This window comes from Triplophysa rosa, linkage group LG14, assembly GCF_024868665.1.
Source record: "Triplophysa rosa linkage group LG14, Trosa_1v2, whole genome shotgun sequence".
Taxonomy (NCBI): Eukaryota; Metazoa; Chordata; class Actinopteri; order Cypriniformes; family Nemacheilidae; genus Triplophysa; species Triplophysa rosa.
The window spans coordinates 14297111-14312544 of NC_079903.1; the positions used below are offsets into that span (position 1 = coordinate 14297111).

At 39.9% G+C, this 15434-nt stretch overlaps 1 protein-coding gene across 1 annotated transcript; it reads right to left on the reverse strand.

Moving 5' to 3' along the window:
* Window positions 1-7767: 7767 nt before the first annotated feature.
* On the reverse strand, window positions 7768-15201 carry abhd15a (abhydrolase domain containing 15a). Its single transcript, XM_057351058.1, has 3 exons — window positions 13998-15201; window positions 10110-10462; window positions 7768-9911 (listed from the first exon to the last, which is right to left on the reverse strand). The coding sequence occupies exons 1-3, from the start codon at window positions 14532-14534 to the stop codon at window positions 9356-9358; spliced, it is 1446 nt and encodes a 481-aa protein (XP_057207041.1). The 5' UTR covers window positions 14535-15201; the 3' UTR covers window positions 7768-9355.
* Between the last annotated feature and the right edge of the window lie 233 nt (window positions 15202-15434).

Below are 15434 nucleotides of genomic sequence, written 5' to 3' on the forward strand. Positions count from 1 at the left end.
ACACGTAAGAACATTTTGGGATGTTGTTGTGCTGTGGTTAATGTTGTTAATATAGGCTACCTTATACACAGAACCGGTCTCTCCCAGGACACATGAATCCAGCTCTTAAATGGATTCCAGGAATCTAACGTTCCACTCCCAGACAAGAGCCTTCCTGCATGAGTACAACAAAACACCTCCATGATCTTAAGAATTTTTTATAAAAATGACCTTCTATTGAAGAGGATCGCATTACTCTCTGAGGGGCATCCTAATATATAATATAAATTTGTAAAATGTAATATAAAACCAAGAATGTGATCCTACTAACTAAGTAATTAAAGATACATAATGTCTAATAGTGCATAGATTGTACCTATTCATAAAAACACATTTGTACACTTTTGTGTAGGTTTGAGATCAATATTATTCCTTGACTTGATTGTATATAGTTAAGATTGTACTTGTGGATTCATACAATTGTTCAAAATTGTATGAATTTAAAACTCTTTAAATATTTGAAGATTTATTCTTCACTTATATTCACTTCTTGGGATCAAACTTTGCCACAATGACTTAACATCCATTCTATTCCATTGTTCTTTTTCCATTTTAACATTTCTTTCTGCACTGTTGCAGATCAAGCTAATCTGTCGGTCCTGGAAAGATCCATATTTGTATCTGATCTGTCCCTAAAAATATTCTTGTGGGTGTAATCAACTCGTGTAATGTAGGTCGATTAAATTGTTTTTACTCGGTAAAACTAAATAATTTATCATTAGAGTTCTTTACATCTTTATGGAGCACAATGCATTATATACATCTTGCAGTTTTATTTTTTCATGTAAGCCCAATTTTTGACTAACCCCTCCCTGTTGACTGTAAAGCAGCAACCAGACGAATCAGAGTAAAGCCTCTGTAACTTTAAGAGTTGCTTTTTGCAAAAGAAAACTGATTAGTGGTCCTGGCAGCCAACCACACAGGCAGCTGAGTGAGAATTTGAGCCAATGAGACATCCCGCTGGGTGGAGGTTACAAAACCAGCCCGAACCCAATGACTCAGCACAAGCAAGTGCGTGCTAGATGACACTTAACAGCATTTTAAAGAGCCAGTGCACACCATGTAAAAGTAGGTAGGGGAAAAAGCTGTTTCCTTTCTAAAGTTGTCCAACGTGCCTCTGCAGAAGACAACTTTCAGTTTTTACCCTATTCAGTAAAAACCACATCTACATACTTTTGGTAGACGCAGCATGACTCAGCACCGGTCATCATGTTACACGGCCCCACATGACTGAAAATGACAGTCATATATGAGTCCTGACTAAACACAAATAAGATTTTGTGACAGAGCATCGCATAATACAAACATGCTGTACCATGCAAAATATACATTTCATCTTTTTCCATCACCATGATCATTCAGACAATAGATTTTAAAAAATGTTTTTAGGCTTCATTGCAGCTATACGTATTCTGGGATCTGAGTCATGCCCTGGATGTTGTTCTATACTAGATAGTTGCAAAAGCAAGCAAGCCAAGACCTCAGTGACACGGCCCTAGCTATATTTACATCATGCGCTCTAAACCTCAGAGTACATACTTCTAGAACTTGCTTTTTTAAAAGGTAGGGCCAGACTTTCTAGGTTCCTGATACAATAGCCAGGTGTGCAAGATAATATGTGAAAATGTGAAGATGGTTTATTATTATGTTTGTTTGTTTAATGAAATGTGTGAGTTTGGATTGATTGTTCGAATGACACTTATTAATGATGGCTTATTATGAGCAGGTATTCAATAATACCAATAGCAACTTAGACAACATCCAAGTATGAAAAGCAGGGCCAGCTGTTATCTCTTAAGAAATAGATCAGAATTACAGGATGTCATTTTGTTATGTAAAAATGTATTTAATGTAATTTAAGATTGGAATGTGAGCTTGTGACCGAGCCACAGCTACAGAAACGAACAGCACGACCTGATTTTGTTTAAACTGAATTATTCAGCATTCTGTCAGGATTCCTTACCATGAAACCCAGCAAGACCTATAGCACAGCACATAGCCAGAACTACACAAGGGAGAAAACATTAAATCCTATACGGAATCACATTATGTGGTTCAAACTGTATTAGTCAGTGAAACCCATCAGTTAAACGTGGTACATGCAGTCAAAAAATGAATTATTAATCAAAAGGATTATGTAAGTAGAATTAACTCTATTCATTTACCGCAAGCAATATAATAAATAAGATGGAATTATTTATTTATTTTATGATTAAACTCGTTTATTATTTAAAACATGTTCCCATTGTAAAACACCAAGGTGAGGATGATGGGTTGTGCCATAGGACTAATCATCACGTCATCTATTGTTGTGGTGGTGGAGGACTCTGGTCAGAAGTCCTATGAGTGAAAGTTTGAGAGGAATTTATCTCCCCTTCCACATGCAAGCCCAAGGCCTACAGATATGATTAGCCTTGTTCATGCGATGGAACCTGCTCTCCTTGACAAGCTGATCTGCGAGTTTCAAAACAGGCAAACTGAGCATGAAAGCATGAGCTACAAAACAAACCTGCTCCCAACTTCCTGCCTTCTTTCTCGGCGTTGTTTTAATGTTCGCCAAACAAAATGAAATCTGACAAACAAATAAACCACACTATGGTAACCGAGGTACACCTTTGTGAGGGGAACTTGACGTCTCTTTGCAGTGCACCATTGCATTACTAATCCATCGAGTCCAATGAGTGCATTGTCTGGTATGTAATAAATACAATGATATGGGCACTAGGGGCAAGATAGTTCTGTAAATGAATGCGTGGCAACAGACTTAGGTTAGAGTCCATTGAAACGGTTTCAACAGCTCAACTTACGTTCTGAAATGCTAAGACCATTTTATAACTTGGACCCTTGGAGTTGTTGCAACACGTCAGAACAGTGCTGATAATTGGTGAAACAGTACTATGTTTTTCATAAGTACAGTGGAATAAGCAGGTTATGTAACAGCCCTGATGTCTGGAGGTGCGATATGAGCTAGTTAAGCACGTGACAGTGATTTGGGTGTAAGTGACCCACATTCACTTCCCAGCAGCCATCGCCCACTAGGTCACATCCCCTTTGTCGTCCTGTACACAATATACTGTGCTGTCTTTGTGATTGTTTTTTCTTATTTAATTTTCCTTGTTTTGTGCTTCAGACTAACCCTATAATATTCATTGTTGTTTAATCAAATAAAAACATTGAATTGAATTTCAGAGCTGTGATAACCTTGGAAGAGCCTCACAAGAGATTGTGTCAACCGACAATGCTGTTTTTGTTGTGCCTATGCTGGCTTCGCTGAGGTCACTCTACAGTCACGTCAGGCTTTCCTCCACTTCCCCTCCCAGAAGGGTAAACAGCTCAGTCTGTCCTTAATACACATGATCACCTGTCTAAAAAACCAGCCCTCCTCGCAGCACACCTGCCAATCTTACAGTCTGACACAGATCCAGCAGTTTGCCCAGCTGATTTTCCACAAATAGAGCCCAGTGTTCCAACTATAGAACAGTGCTCTGCTCAGCACTGCACATTTACATAACCTGGCAGGCAGGCAAGGAAGTGCCACATTGCCAAGCAGCAACACCGCACCTCCGCCCTTCACCCTACCCGTTCAGCCCGTTCTTATGAAGCCCCTATGCCCTCGAAACAGCACAGGCACCTAAGAATACCCACGTGCTTCATCAGCCTCGTGACAGAGCTGGTGTCATTCATATTCGGGGCAATCCTTTCAGTCTTCACATAGCAATATCTGCTTTAGCACATCTCTGTTGTAATAGAGGGACGTTATATACCGTGCCTCTCACCGGACGATATGGGAATTTTGTTCCCTTTAGTAAGGAATCCAGTGGTGAAGGAATGTAAATTATTTCTCACATGGATGCTGGTTTCTTGTGAACTTTGGTCTGACGAGTGGTCATTTTGGTCATTTTTCTAAAGAATGCATGACATTTTTGCTGAGTCACATTGTGAGTTAGTTCAAACGCATTGCGTGTTTAATTTGTAACACTGTGGACCTCATAGAACAGCATCTTTAAGTCTACATCTGGTCTAACTAATAAAGATTTTGTAAGGTCTGTGTGAAAACTAAAAGCAAATACCTGTATGGTTATGAATGTAACATTTAAATGAGATTGAAATATGGTTACACAAAACAGTTTTAATGACTTAACTGTCGTCATATGCATATTGAAATAACTAAGTGAAAAATCGTATGTTTTGTTTCATTGAATACTGATGTAAATGACGTGTAAAATGACGGTTTAACACATTTCTCGTATGTAGAATTACTGTAAAACTTTAAAGGTCCAGTGTGTAATTGTTTGGAGGATCTATTGACAGAAATGCAATATAATATACATAACTATGTCTTCAGAGGTGTATAAAGACCTTACATAAGGAAGCGTTATGTTTTTATAACATTAGAATGAGCTATTTTCATCTACATACACCACAAGTCCCCTTACATGGAATTCGCCATGTTGTTTCTACGGTAGCCCTAAACGGACAAACTACTCTACAGAACGCATTTCATGAATACATTATATAAGCATACATTAGAAGCAAAAATGTGATGACATCTTATTCCTGTGTCAGGAATAAGCCGTAGTGCTTCAAAAGGGATGGGGGAGGGGAGGAGTGAGCCTCACCGCTAGATGCCGCTAAATTTCATACACTCGACCTGAAATAAATTTAAGACTTAATTGGGCAGAAGAGGGTTAGATCCTTTTAAAATACCTTTGTAATTCACACCATGCTTGTAAAGATCCCGGGCCTCTAGTCTCTAGACCTCTACAACTTTGCTGTTGCCCTCCTCTTTCAATGTATTTGCTGATATGACAAACTATTGAAATAATATTACAAGAGCATGTTGTGACCGCTGCCTCTTGTGAACCGTCTCTCTGAGCTGTGGCAGATTCTTTGCAAAAAATGAGAGAGATAGGAATGCGGCAGGAGACATCTGGCCAAGGCCATTTCATGTAGAGGTAATGAGACGCAGCATCCAACAAGCTGGGAGACAGCTGTACTTTTCCAAGAGCAACGATGGTCCGGCAGGCGAGGGGCCAAGCCCACCCCAGCCTGCTACATTGCTTTGTTATGAAGAAGAGAAGCGGAAAGGTGCTGCCCTGCAAACAGAGGACACAGATGTCTGATGTACTCAGGGTACCCAGCCACCCCCTTCTTCTCACACACACATATTCTCTACAGCCAGAGGCTGACATCCCAAGGACGGAATCCAGGAGCTGTGCAGTTCCTGCATGTTTCCAATAAATCAGACAGATTAATTACAGAGTCAGGCATGAGCAAAAGCATGAGGCATATACATTTGGGAGACACTTTTATCCAAATCACACATTATCCCATTTACGAAACAAAATCTTTATTATTAAAAAGTTAGCATAGTCAAATATACCAAGACACTGCTCAACTCCATTTCATAATTTCTTATTGTAATAACACTTGACTACAACAGTGGAAACTAACGTCCCTTCTCTTATCCTGGTATATCTGATGACAGTCAGCAAGTGGCCTCAGATCATGCTACACAAGGATGAAGCTGCACAATGGAAAAAAAACCTGATGCAAGTCTTCACCACAGAGAGCAATTCCACCACACAGCTGCCTGTACTGTAGGCTTTGAGACCATTTAAGCACAGCCAACTGATGTTTCTTCCTCCCCTTTCGTCCTAAAGATTGCAAAAAATATGACCCAAAGTAAAATCAAAGATGGAGGAAAGCGAGGTCCTAGCGACAGATTTTATCACAAACTGATCCGGCCCCCTTCAGATGAATCAGGCAACCCGTCACACTACATTACATCGCTTACCATCAGTTGTTCTCAGTCTCTGCCCAGGGGAGAGGCGTAAACCAGCCCTTCTCTTAGTCACAGCTGGTGCCAAAGATATTCAGAGAGATTAAAGCATATTCAGGTACAGTAAAAGAGAGTCAGAATGGCAAGCACATAGGGCTATATATTTATATGCAAAGTTATCACAAAAAAAGTTTTAGAAAATGTTTTATCACAAAATGGCATACATTTTTAATATGGAATGATATCCATTTCATCTATTCTTTATCATTATCATTATATAAATCTCTTTTGCAAATTTGACATAAGTTATGTTTGTTGTTAACTATTGGCTATTTGCAGTTCAAATGAACAAAAATACACCTATTTTATCGTCCTAATAAAGAACAATTTATTGTGCACACTTAAAAACAGAAAAGACAAAAAAGAGGCAGAGATTTTGTGTGTTTTGCAAATATTGTGTTTAATGTGTATCATGAGGATACCAATCATGCCAAATAAAGGCTTTACAACAGAGTCTTGAAAATTAAGAAGGATAAATGGTTACACCAACCATCTGTATCACGAACATGCTAAGAATTTAGCTTACGCAAATATTTGCAGCTTGAGTTGGGAAATGTTGACACCTGGATAGCAGTGACGGAGGACAGGTTAACTTACACAGGTGTTGTGTCTTTTGCAACTACAGAATCCACATTACATAAAAAAATACATAAAACTTAAGCCAGGATCAGACTTATCTAGTTTTTAATAATAACATTTTATCACATTAAAATTAAAACTTTTAATTACAATTTGGAATTAAATTAGGAACAATTTCATGTGAAACATGGCATGCAGATGTTTCTCTTTCCTCCTAGGGACTGGCAACAGGTCAATGTTGCACTGCCCACTGGTGACCCACTAATGGTACATGATCCTGCTGCACTTGTTCATCACTTGTATGGCATTCTGCTGTTAGAGAACTTTGAAACCTGAACTATAATGACAATGCACAATCTTGTTTGGTCTGTAAACCTCATTCTGTGAAACTTTCTCTTAAATGCTAGTTAGGACCAAAGCATTGAATGAATTCCAATGTGTTTGGAATTAATTTAGGCTACATGTGTCATGTTTCAACTTAAACATAGGGACTAAATATAAACTCGGTTTCCGAGACGTCATGGTAACCGTCACTCACGTCCGCACTGGTTTCCATCGTTTCAGGCTATTTCGCTACTGCCACCGGCTGCTTCTGGAGCTGTACGCATGAGTGCGCGCACACAGCTTCTATCTTTTTACAAGTTAAAATAGCATAACAAGGTCGTCAGGTTATACCTATATACGGATATGAAATTATAAAAGGCAATCTGAAAAGTGTCATCTTACCTCATAATTAATAACGTGTATGTTTCTCGTTCGTGGAAAACATGGATGAGATGGCGGCTTTTATGGAACTTAAACATACCTTGAAAGTTGTTTATATGACTCATGGGCTAAATACTTTGTATGTTATTTGATAGCTTTGGATAAAATATAGATTGAACCTTGTCACTCATTTGAATCCAGCTTAAAGGGATAGCCTACTTCACCCAAAAATAGAATAAACGCCTGTGTTGTGCAGTACCACACACTGTAGGGCAGGCCATATACTGTATTTGCCATATTTGTTGAATGCTTGGCTAATATGGTGTGGGTATTCATTTGAACAATTTAACAGTTTTAACAAAGACTGCAACCAAAAATGTTAAGGAATTATGGAAACGTGGTAGTTTAAAAAATGGTTATGATACTGTGTATAGCGGTCTGGCTTCTATTATCCACTAGATGGCACTAAAAGGCAGCGCTGTCAAAATGACTGGAATCCTTCAAGTAATGCACAAGCAATTGTACACTTTTATAAAATGTATACATTTATATTCTTCATACGTTTTTTGTATACAGTTTTCACATGATCACCCAGGTAGGCTATTTGTTTTATTTATCAAAATACAGTTGAGTTTGCAACCTGCAGTTTCAATTGTCTGTGTGGTTTCAGTAGCAAACAAGGTAAGCAATCATGTTGTATTAGGAGCTAACGTTGTAACCGTAACGATTATTAAAACTGATTAAGGAATATATAAACAATTATCCAAACAAATGCCAGTTGGGATCTCAAAGGGGCAATAGAAATTAAATTAGACCTTGAAAAGATGCTTTGTTTCTTCAAGGCCCCTTGAAAAGAGGGTAGACATATTGATGGCTACAGATGACCACAAACCATCATAATTATGCAATTCAGAATGTACATGTTTTCCAGGAGAATACTGTATGTCAACAATAAATCTTTTCCAAGTGAATACTGGCTGCCATATATTAATTAATATTATACACTGGATTTATATGCCAAATGAAGAGATCATTTTCTTTGCGAACTAAAAATAGCTCTATCTATATGTCTGTTCTAGTGCTGTCTCTGTGAGCATTCGAGTTTCAGTCTACAGAGACTGTCTCTTCTAATCTGATACCTCCTCGCTCCGCTCGGGCTCTTGGCTGTAGCTTTGTTTGGGGTTGTGCAATAAAATCCTGGTCATGCATTAAACCGTATGGAAAAAAAAGGATCAGAGAATATTCACTATTTCACTATTGCATTTACAAGTTCTATGATGAATTTCCCATCATGTCCATCCTTCTAATGTAGCGAGACATTTTTCTGGAACAGCAGTGAAAATAAACGTAAATCTTATTTGAATTTCATGAATCCACTGCATAACCAAAAATTTTGATGCCTAGTTTACCAACAAAATCCTCCAGACTTGGAAATGTGTGTTTAGGTGCGAAACCCTTTAATTAAAGCTCCTGTGTTTACAGATAATTTAACATACAAACATAGCGTTTTATACCAGAAAGACATTACAAATTTTGAGTTAGAGAAAAAGGGTTGAAAACGAAAACAGCAATAGAAAAAAAAGACAGTGTTCAAGTTAAACAAATGTGAAAAACCGATAAACTAGCTCCACCCATGACAGTGAAGACCAGCTTCCCCAAACCTCAGAATGACGGCAATTACCTCCCATTCACCAGACCAGACTCTCTCTCTGACATACAACAGAGACTATTCTAAATAAACTAGCAGTCTCAAAGAAGAAAAATATTGAACAGAGAAAATTACAGAATGTCACATTTCATTATTGTATGCACATAACGTACTAAAGCATTACTGCAGTTCTGCTGAACTATTCAAGTACATATGTCACAATGTAGACTGAAACCCAGAGGTGCTTCATAATGCTTCTCTAAGTTTTGAAATGAAGCAATGAAACATTTATGAGGTACAGAACAAACATTAGACCAATCCCTTTGAAACAGGCAGGCACATTTCCAAGGCTAATGCCGTTCAATGCAGCAGAGATCTATGACGTGATTTCTAACATCTTGAAACAACTTTAAATATTTTTCTTTGCTCGATTGCTGAAATTGGAGTAGCAGGTCAGACTGCGTCAGAATGCGATGCCTGGCAGTGTCCTTGAATCCCTCTCCGTAACCCCAAACAAATGTGGGGAGCCTCTCCGCACATCATCAACTGGTGTAGGACCTCTGCCAGTTATAAATGGCGTGAATGTTATGCGAGCAAACAGGCACTCTTTTGCACGTGCTGATGCTGCGAAGGCGAAACGTCTTGCCAGCCCCGCCAAGACCCCTCCGCCTGGCTGCCAGACTGGCACGCTCCTCTGCAGTGAAGAAATCGTTTGTGGCACGAAAGAACTCCAGCAAAGCCTGGTGGCTCCAGACGTTACTGCCTTCGTCTGGCGTGGAGAAGCCGCAGTGGCCTCCGTGCCCAGTCAGGAGCAGGAAGAAATGGGGGTTACTCTCAAACAGCTCCAAAGGTAGCGTCGCCCGGGGCTCCCCTCGGATCGGGTCGTCTTGACTGCAAACACATAGTACAGGGATGGCCACTTCATCTATGTCCCTCAGAGGGTCATTACGCTCCCAGTACGCATCCCAGCCACCTGCTTCCTCCACTAATGTCCCCTTCAACCCTGACTGACAGAATAGGGCTTCTTCCATTTCCCTCAAGGAACAGCTGGAGAACAAGCTGTCTGCGTGAACATGCTCCCCAAGCACAGTTCTGTACCTATAGATGAGATTTAAGACAACAAACTTTTGTTATCATCATTGGTGTCAAAGCCAACAAGCTGTTTGGATGGATACAAGAAATCAATAGTACCGGAAATTAATCACTAGTGGCTATGGCAACAGCACAGTATTTCAATTTACATCACCTGGAACCAAAGGACACGCAAAACTGTGTCCTTTACCCCCACAACCTTACCTGCTTAAGCAGATTTTTTGGTAAAGCAGAAGAGCCCAGTGGAAAGGCCAGGTCGGGCCGTTCTCAAACCAGCTTTGGCAACGGAAAATGGGAGACAGGCAGGCGGCAGCAGTCACGTAACTGGAGGAGCCACACTCTCCCAGGTAAGAGAGCAGGAGTCCTGAACCAGTGCTCTCACTTACAGCATAGATCTGACCTGCTGGCTGCCGGTACCTAATGTATCGCACCGCTTCCCGCAGGTCAGTTGGATCACCAAATTGCTGAAGTTTAACGGTAGAAAGTGGCGTCCCATTCTGGCTCCGACGGTTGAAGACCACAGGGAGGTAACCGTGACTCAGACCAGCCTCACAGAGCTGAGGAGAAAACAGACACATTCACATGCTTGTTTTAGCACACAGGAGTCATACTGACATCTGTCATGTAAACAAAGACGTTTTCCTTGAATCTTGTCCATACCTGTAATGAGTAGTGTTTGGTCGATGTAAAAATAAATGTTACATTTAAATATTTTTAAGCAAAAGGGTCATTGCCCTAAAACTCGAACTCTAACATAAAAATTCAATATATTTTGAATCTGGGCACTGCAGGTCAGTGGTTTTGTCTGTCACAGTGTTGTGTTAACGTCAGGGTTGTGTTAAATTCAGTCAGATTTCCAGGCTCAGTAGATGAACCAGAAACACTGTCACGAAATTCCATGAGTCGTACTTAACTTAAAAACCTTATAACTTAAAAAAAAAAGTATAACCAACAATCCACATGTGTGCTAAAAATATCACGAGTCCACCTTTTTATATCCATAAATACCATGAATGAAATAAACGTGTGCTGTCCACGATGAAGGACTCAACGTACAAGACTTTACATACTTCTTGGACAGCTAAATGAGAATTATGTAAAATAAAATATTGAGCAGAAGGTGGAGTTGTGGTGGTGGAGAGTTAAAGATGCTGTGTGTAGTTTTTTTGAAGGATCTGTTTACCGAAATGCAATATAATATACATAACTATGTCTTCAGAGGTATATAAAGACCTTACATGATGAAGCGTTATGTTTTTATTACCTTAGAATGAGCTATTTCTGTCTACATACACCGCGGGTCATGTTGTTTCAACAGTAGCCCTAAATGGACAAACTGCTCTACAGAGCACGTTTAAATACGTTATCTCCTTCAACAAAGAAGTGAAAATATGACAACATCTTAGTCCTGTGTCAGCCGCCGTAATGCTTAGAAAGGGAGGGATGGAGTGAGCCATTAGTTCACAAACCCGGCCGCTAGATGCCCCTAAATTTTATACATTGGACCTGTAAAGAATTATCACAGGAGTGATGTATTTGGCTGTTTGAATACCCTTTCTTTGTTATCGACTGCATACGATCAGATTTTTACTTTAGTCTAAAAGCAATAAAACTAAAATCAACAAAACAATACTTTTTAAGATCTGACTTATGTTAGATGGTCTTAATATTATAAGGAGCACAGCATCCACTGTTGCGTCTTAGCATTTAGAGGAGATAAACCAGTCTCAATGAGCCGGTGTTCGTACAGAATATACAAAATTTCATTCCTGTTCCCTTCTCTTATGCTCATCACTACCCATCTCTTTTACTCTTTTTATTGTCTTTTACTAAAATGACATTTCTTGAATTTTATTCATGATGACAGATGTCTGATTGTGTTAATATTCAAATCAATATGACTCAGAATAGAAATAGGATCTCACCACAATATTTACATGTCCCTTATCTACGGCAATTCCCTGAACTGTCAGCAAACACACCAGCCGTTGTGCAGCCCATTGCTGTTTTCTGGTGTGCCAATTGGACACAACCGCTCTCCCAGTGTGTCCAGTGAAAACAACATTCCCTTGTTAGACACGAGTAAACCAGACTGCAGTAAAGAAGGTGCAACCGTAATCACATGGGGTAAACCACACAAACCTGACGAACCCTCACTCACCTTCCCCCCGTACCTCATAAATGTGTGAAGAGTCATTTGAACACACAGTCTTATTGTCTGTTGATGCAATACGTCACATGAATGTGACAAATATACCTGTCTCCATTACTAGAATAGAATTATTTTCTGGCTTGACTAGTTGGGCTGTTCACTTTTTCACCCTCATGTCATTCCAAACTTGTGTGATTTTCTATGTGAATAACATTGGCCTCCATTGCCTTACAATGTATGGAAACAGACATTTCTTAAAGGGGTGCTGCAACGGTGTGTCATGCATTCTGACTTCTTTACAATGATAAACGTGCCGTCTTCTCATGCTTAACATGGTCAACTTGTCAAAAAACGAGTTGGGCGTATTACGTAGTATTTCTGTGCTCGATACCCTCCCCCACAGGTTTCGGAAAAATTTTTTCGAACATATAAAACTGTTTCGTAACAATTTTTCTTAGTCCCTTATTGGACAATTCTCCCGGAAAAGCACGCGGCAGCAAGGAGAGCAGGAGAAGGAGCATGCGCAGACGTCACTTTCACTTGTGTGCAGGAGAGAGAGAGAGAGAGAGAGAGAGAGAGAGAGCACACGTTCGCGAAGTTCAGGTGTTTGTTTGTTCACTGCATTTGGGTGATAAATGTTATGTAAACGGTGGATATAACGCTGGATTTGGAGATCGTTTGAAACTGATATATGGAACCGTCCCAGCGCTAAAAGATACTGGACATGAACCGCATGCGGTGAGTGAAACTGATGTCTGTGTTTTGTTGGCAATGGGTGCGCACATGCTTTAGTTCAGCCTACCCCTCCCCCCGCACGCGCCGTATGCTTTTGGAAAAAAATCGTACAGCTGTATCTATCTTTTAAAAATGTGATCAAACTAAATACTCTTCGAAGATACGAAGTATGCAATACTACTCTATAGGTACTCAAGATCAATATGAGATCGGCAGAAACCGTGTGTGTTAGGGCCGCTTTAATATCTTCTTTTGTGTTCCACAGAAGAAAGAGTCATATACAGACAACGTGACATGATGGCGAGTAAATGAAAACTGATTTTTTTCTTTATCCTTTTTTATCCATTTAACTTAATCTAAAGCAGTCTGATTAGAGTCCAGTATAAAAATATACTTTTTCCAAAGACAGTAAAAGAGCAAATTACCTCACGGGCCACTTGACAAAGCAGAGGAACATTGCATTGAGAGAGAGAAATTAATTGTTCTGACACTTTAAGAGCAGGGGTGAGTCTTAATGTCATCTGTGCACAAAGATAACTTCACCATCAATGCTCTCGGTCATGCCCGAAACAAAAAAGGTAACACTATCGAGTAGAACAGATAGCTAACGCATTGATTCTACCCCCTACAATGCACAGTTAACAAAGTTGCAGGAGCCCAGAGCACATTTCTCATGGAATCATCTGTGAGAGACTGAAATCTAATTTGTTTACGTAGGGTTGCCCGGAGCTTTAGGTCTGGAATATGGAGTGAGCTCCACATCCCAATCAGGAATGACTCACTTCTGCCCATCATTGGTGCAAATAGCCAAAGAGATGATTTTATCATGCATACTACTGAATGTATAGCCTAATTCATAGTGCTTTGCTATGGACAATGGTAACTTAGCTAAATCTTCACTTTAATGCATTGCAAAACAACAGCCATGTTTTCACTTTGCGTATCTTCCTGTATTTTGAATAACTACATCAAATGCCTGATACGTTTGATTTATGTTGCTGGCTGAATTATGTCTTCATTTTAATCCTTACTTAATCTAAGAAGAAAAATTGGATTCAGGCTGGACTGAAGTCAATTGTTGAAGTATTTCAATACTGTAACAATGTGTCTCAGTCAAGGTAACTCTTATCTGCTAACAACAAAGCATTTTGTCAGGAATCTAGCGCAGCATGTTTGATTGCAGCCACCTGGTGCTTTGAAATTACCTTGAGCACATTCCTGGTGATTTTACCAATAGAGTTGGGTATGACGAGCAGAATTGGACTTGTGGAATTACTTGAAGTCCTCCGTCTCTTGTGATGTGCACCAACAACAGCCCAGTCTAACGCCACCAGCCCATCGTCGCTCAGTTGCAAATGATCTCGAATAAAATGCACAGGGCAGTCATACGGCCACACAGCACCGAAAATAGTCTGCAAAGATGAACTCACTCGCCAGTTAAATTTCTGTATTCGTAGCTGCTTGCAAAAAGTCATGCAATGTTTCAGAAGGTAGTTCGCCAGGGCAGAGGGTTTGCATATTAAGGCGACCGTGGGTGATTCATCTCGACCCCCTGGTTTCTGCTGCGTCCCCGTGCCACAGTTGGAGTCGCATCTCTCCGTTGATCTTTTGCTCTCGCGCCGTGGAATTTCAAGCCCCTGGAGCAGCAACGTGGACTGACTCCCTTCTCCAAAACACTTGACCATCGGCCAGAGTATGGCCATTAAAACCATAATACAAACAGCACCAATCCATTCCAGCATTTGAACGGCTTCTGAGGATGCGCTTGAGAAAACCTGCAAAAATACCTCGGATGTGTTTTTAAAGACAATCAAATCTTTAAAAAAATCTGCACTTCATTACTACTCTTTCCATTTAGAGCACACATGTAGTATAACTGAATTCAATATCCTCTTCAAAGTTTTGAAGTAGGGTGATGTTTATCGTCATGTCCAAAATTCTGGATTATTTTCCGAAGTCCGCGTAACGCGTCATGATAACAATGTATGTCAAACGAATGTGGTGCGTTGCCGCCATAGTTCAAAACGAAGCGCTCCCTCCCGCTGCTCTTTGTGCGAGCTGTGCTCTGTCCGATTATGCAATAGATCCTCTTTCGCAGTCAACTCTTCAAAGTCACCTGCATCCGCCTGTCGGGTACATGCACCGTGTTTTGTGGCATGTTTGTGCTGGTGGTCTGCCACAGAATGGCTGTTGTAGTGAATTACTGTCACATAGTTTTGTGTCAAATCGCATCATCACGCGCAAGCCATAAGGAACGCCCTCTTCAGAAGATATTATTCCTCCGCAAGATACTTTGAGGTTAATGCTTTAATGAATTTACTAAAATAAATGAAAACATGAACAGATGTCATTCAAAAACATCTTTGATCACTGACATTTACAGGGCAAATTTGTCTGTACTAATAAAGTTTAGTAGAAGAGAATAATTGAACAAACTAATGAGATCATCAAAGAGAAACAATGGAATAGGAGCTGGTGTGAGTAAAAAAGTCTAACCTAAAAAAACACATTACACATTAAAACTGCATTTATGTAAGTCACTTAGTTACCCAATATTCATATTAAATGATCATAATGTGACTTAAAAGAATAGAATGAAAAGTATATTGCATTCATCCTGAATGGGTTGGAGGGTGTATATG

Bases quoted from the DNA above. Each gene is read 5' to 3' on its own strand.
- abhd15a (XM_057351058.1), bottom strand. From the start codon at position 14,534: ATGCTGGAATGGATTGGTGCTGTTTGTATTATGGTTTTAATGGCCATA. The intron at 10,463-13,997 runs GTAATTTCAAAG...TTTTCTCCTCAG, and splicing joins TCACCAGGAATGTGCTCAAG to CTCTGTGAGGCTGGTCTGAG. The intron at 9,912-10,109 runs GTAAGGTTGTGG...TCTCATCTATAG, and splicing joins CAAAAAATCTGCTTAAGCAG to GTACAGAACTGTGCTTGGGG.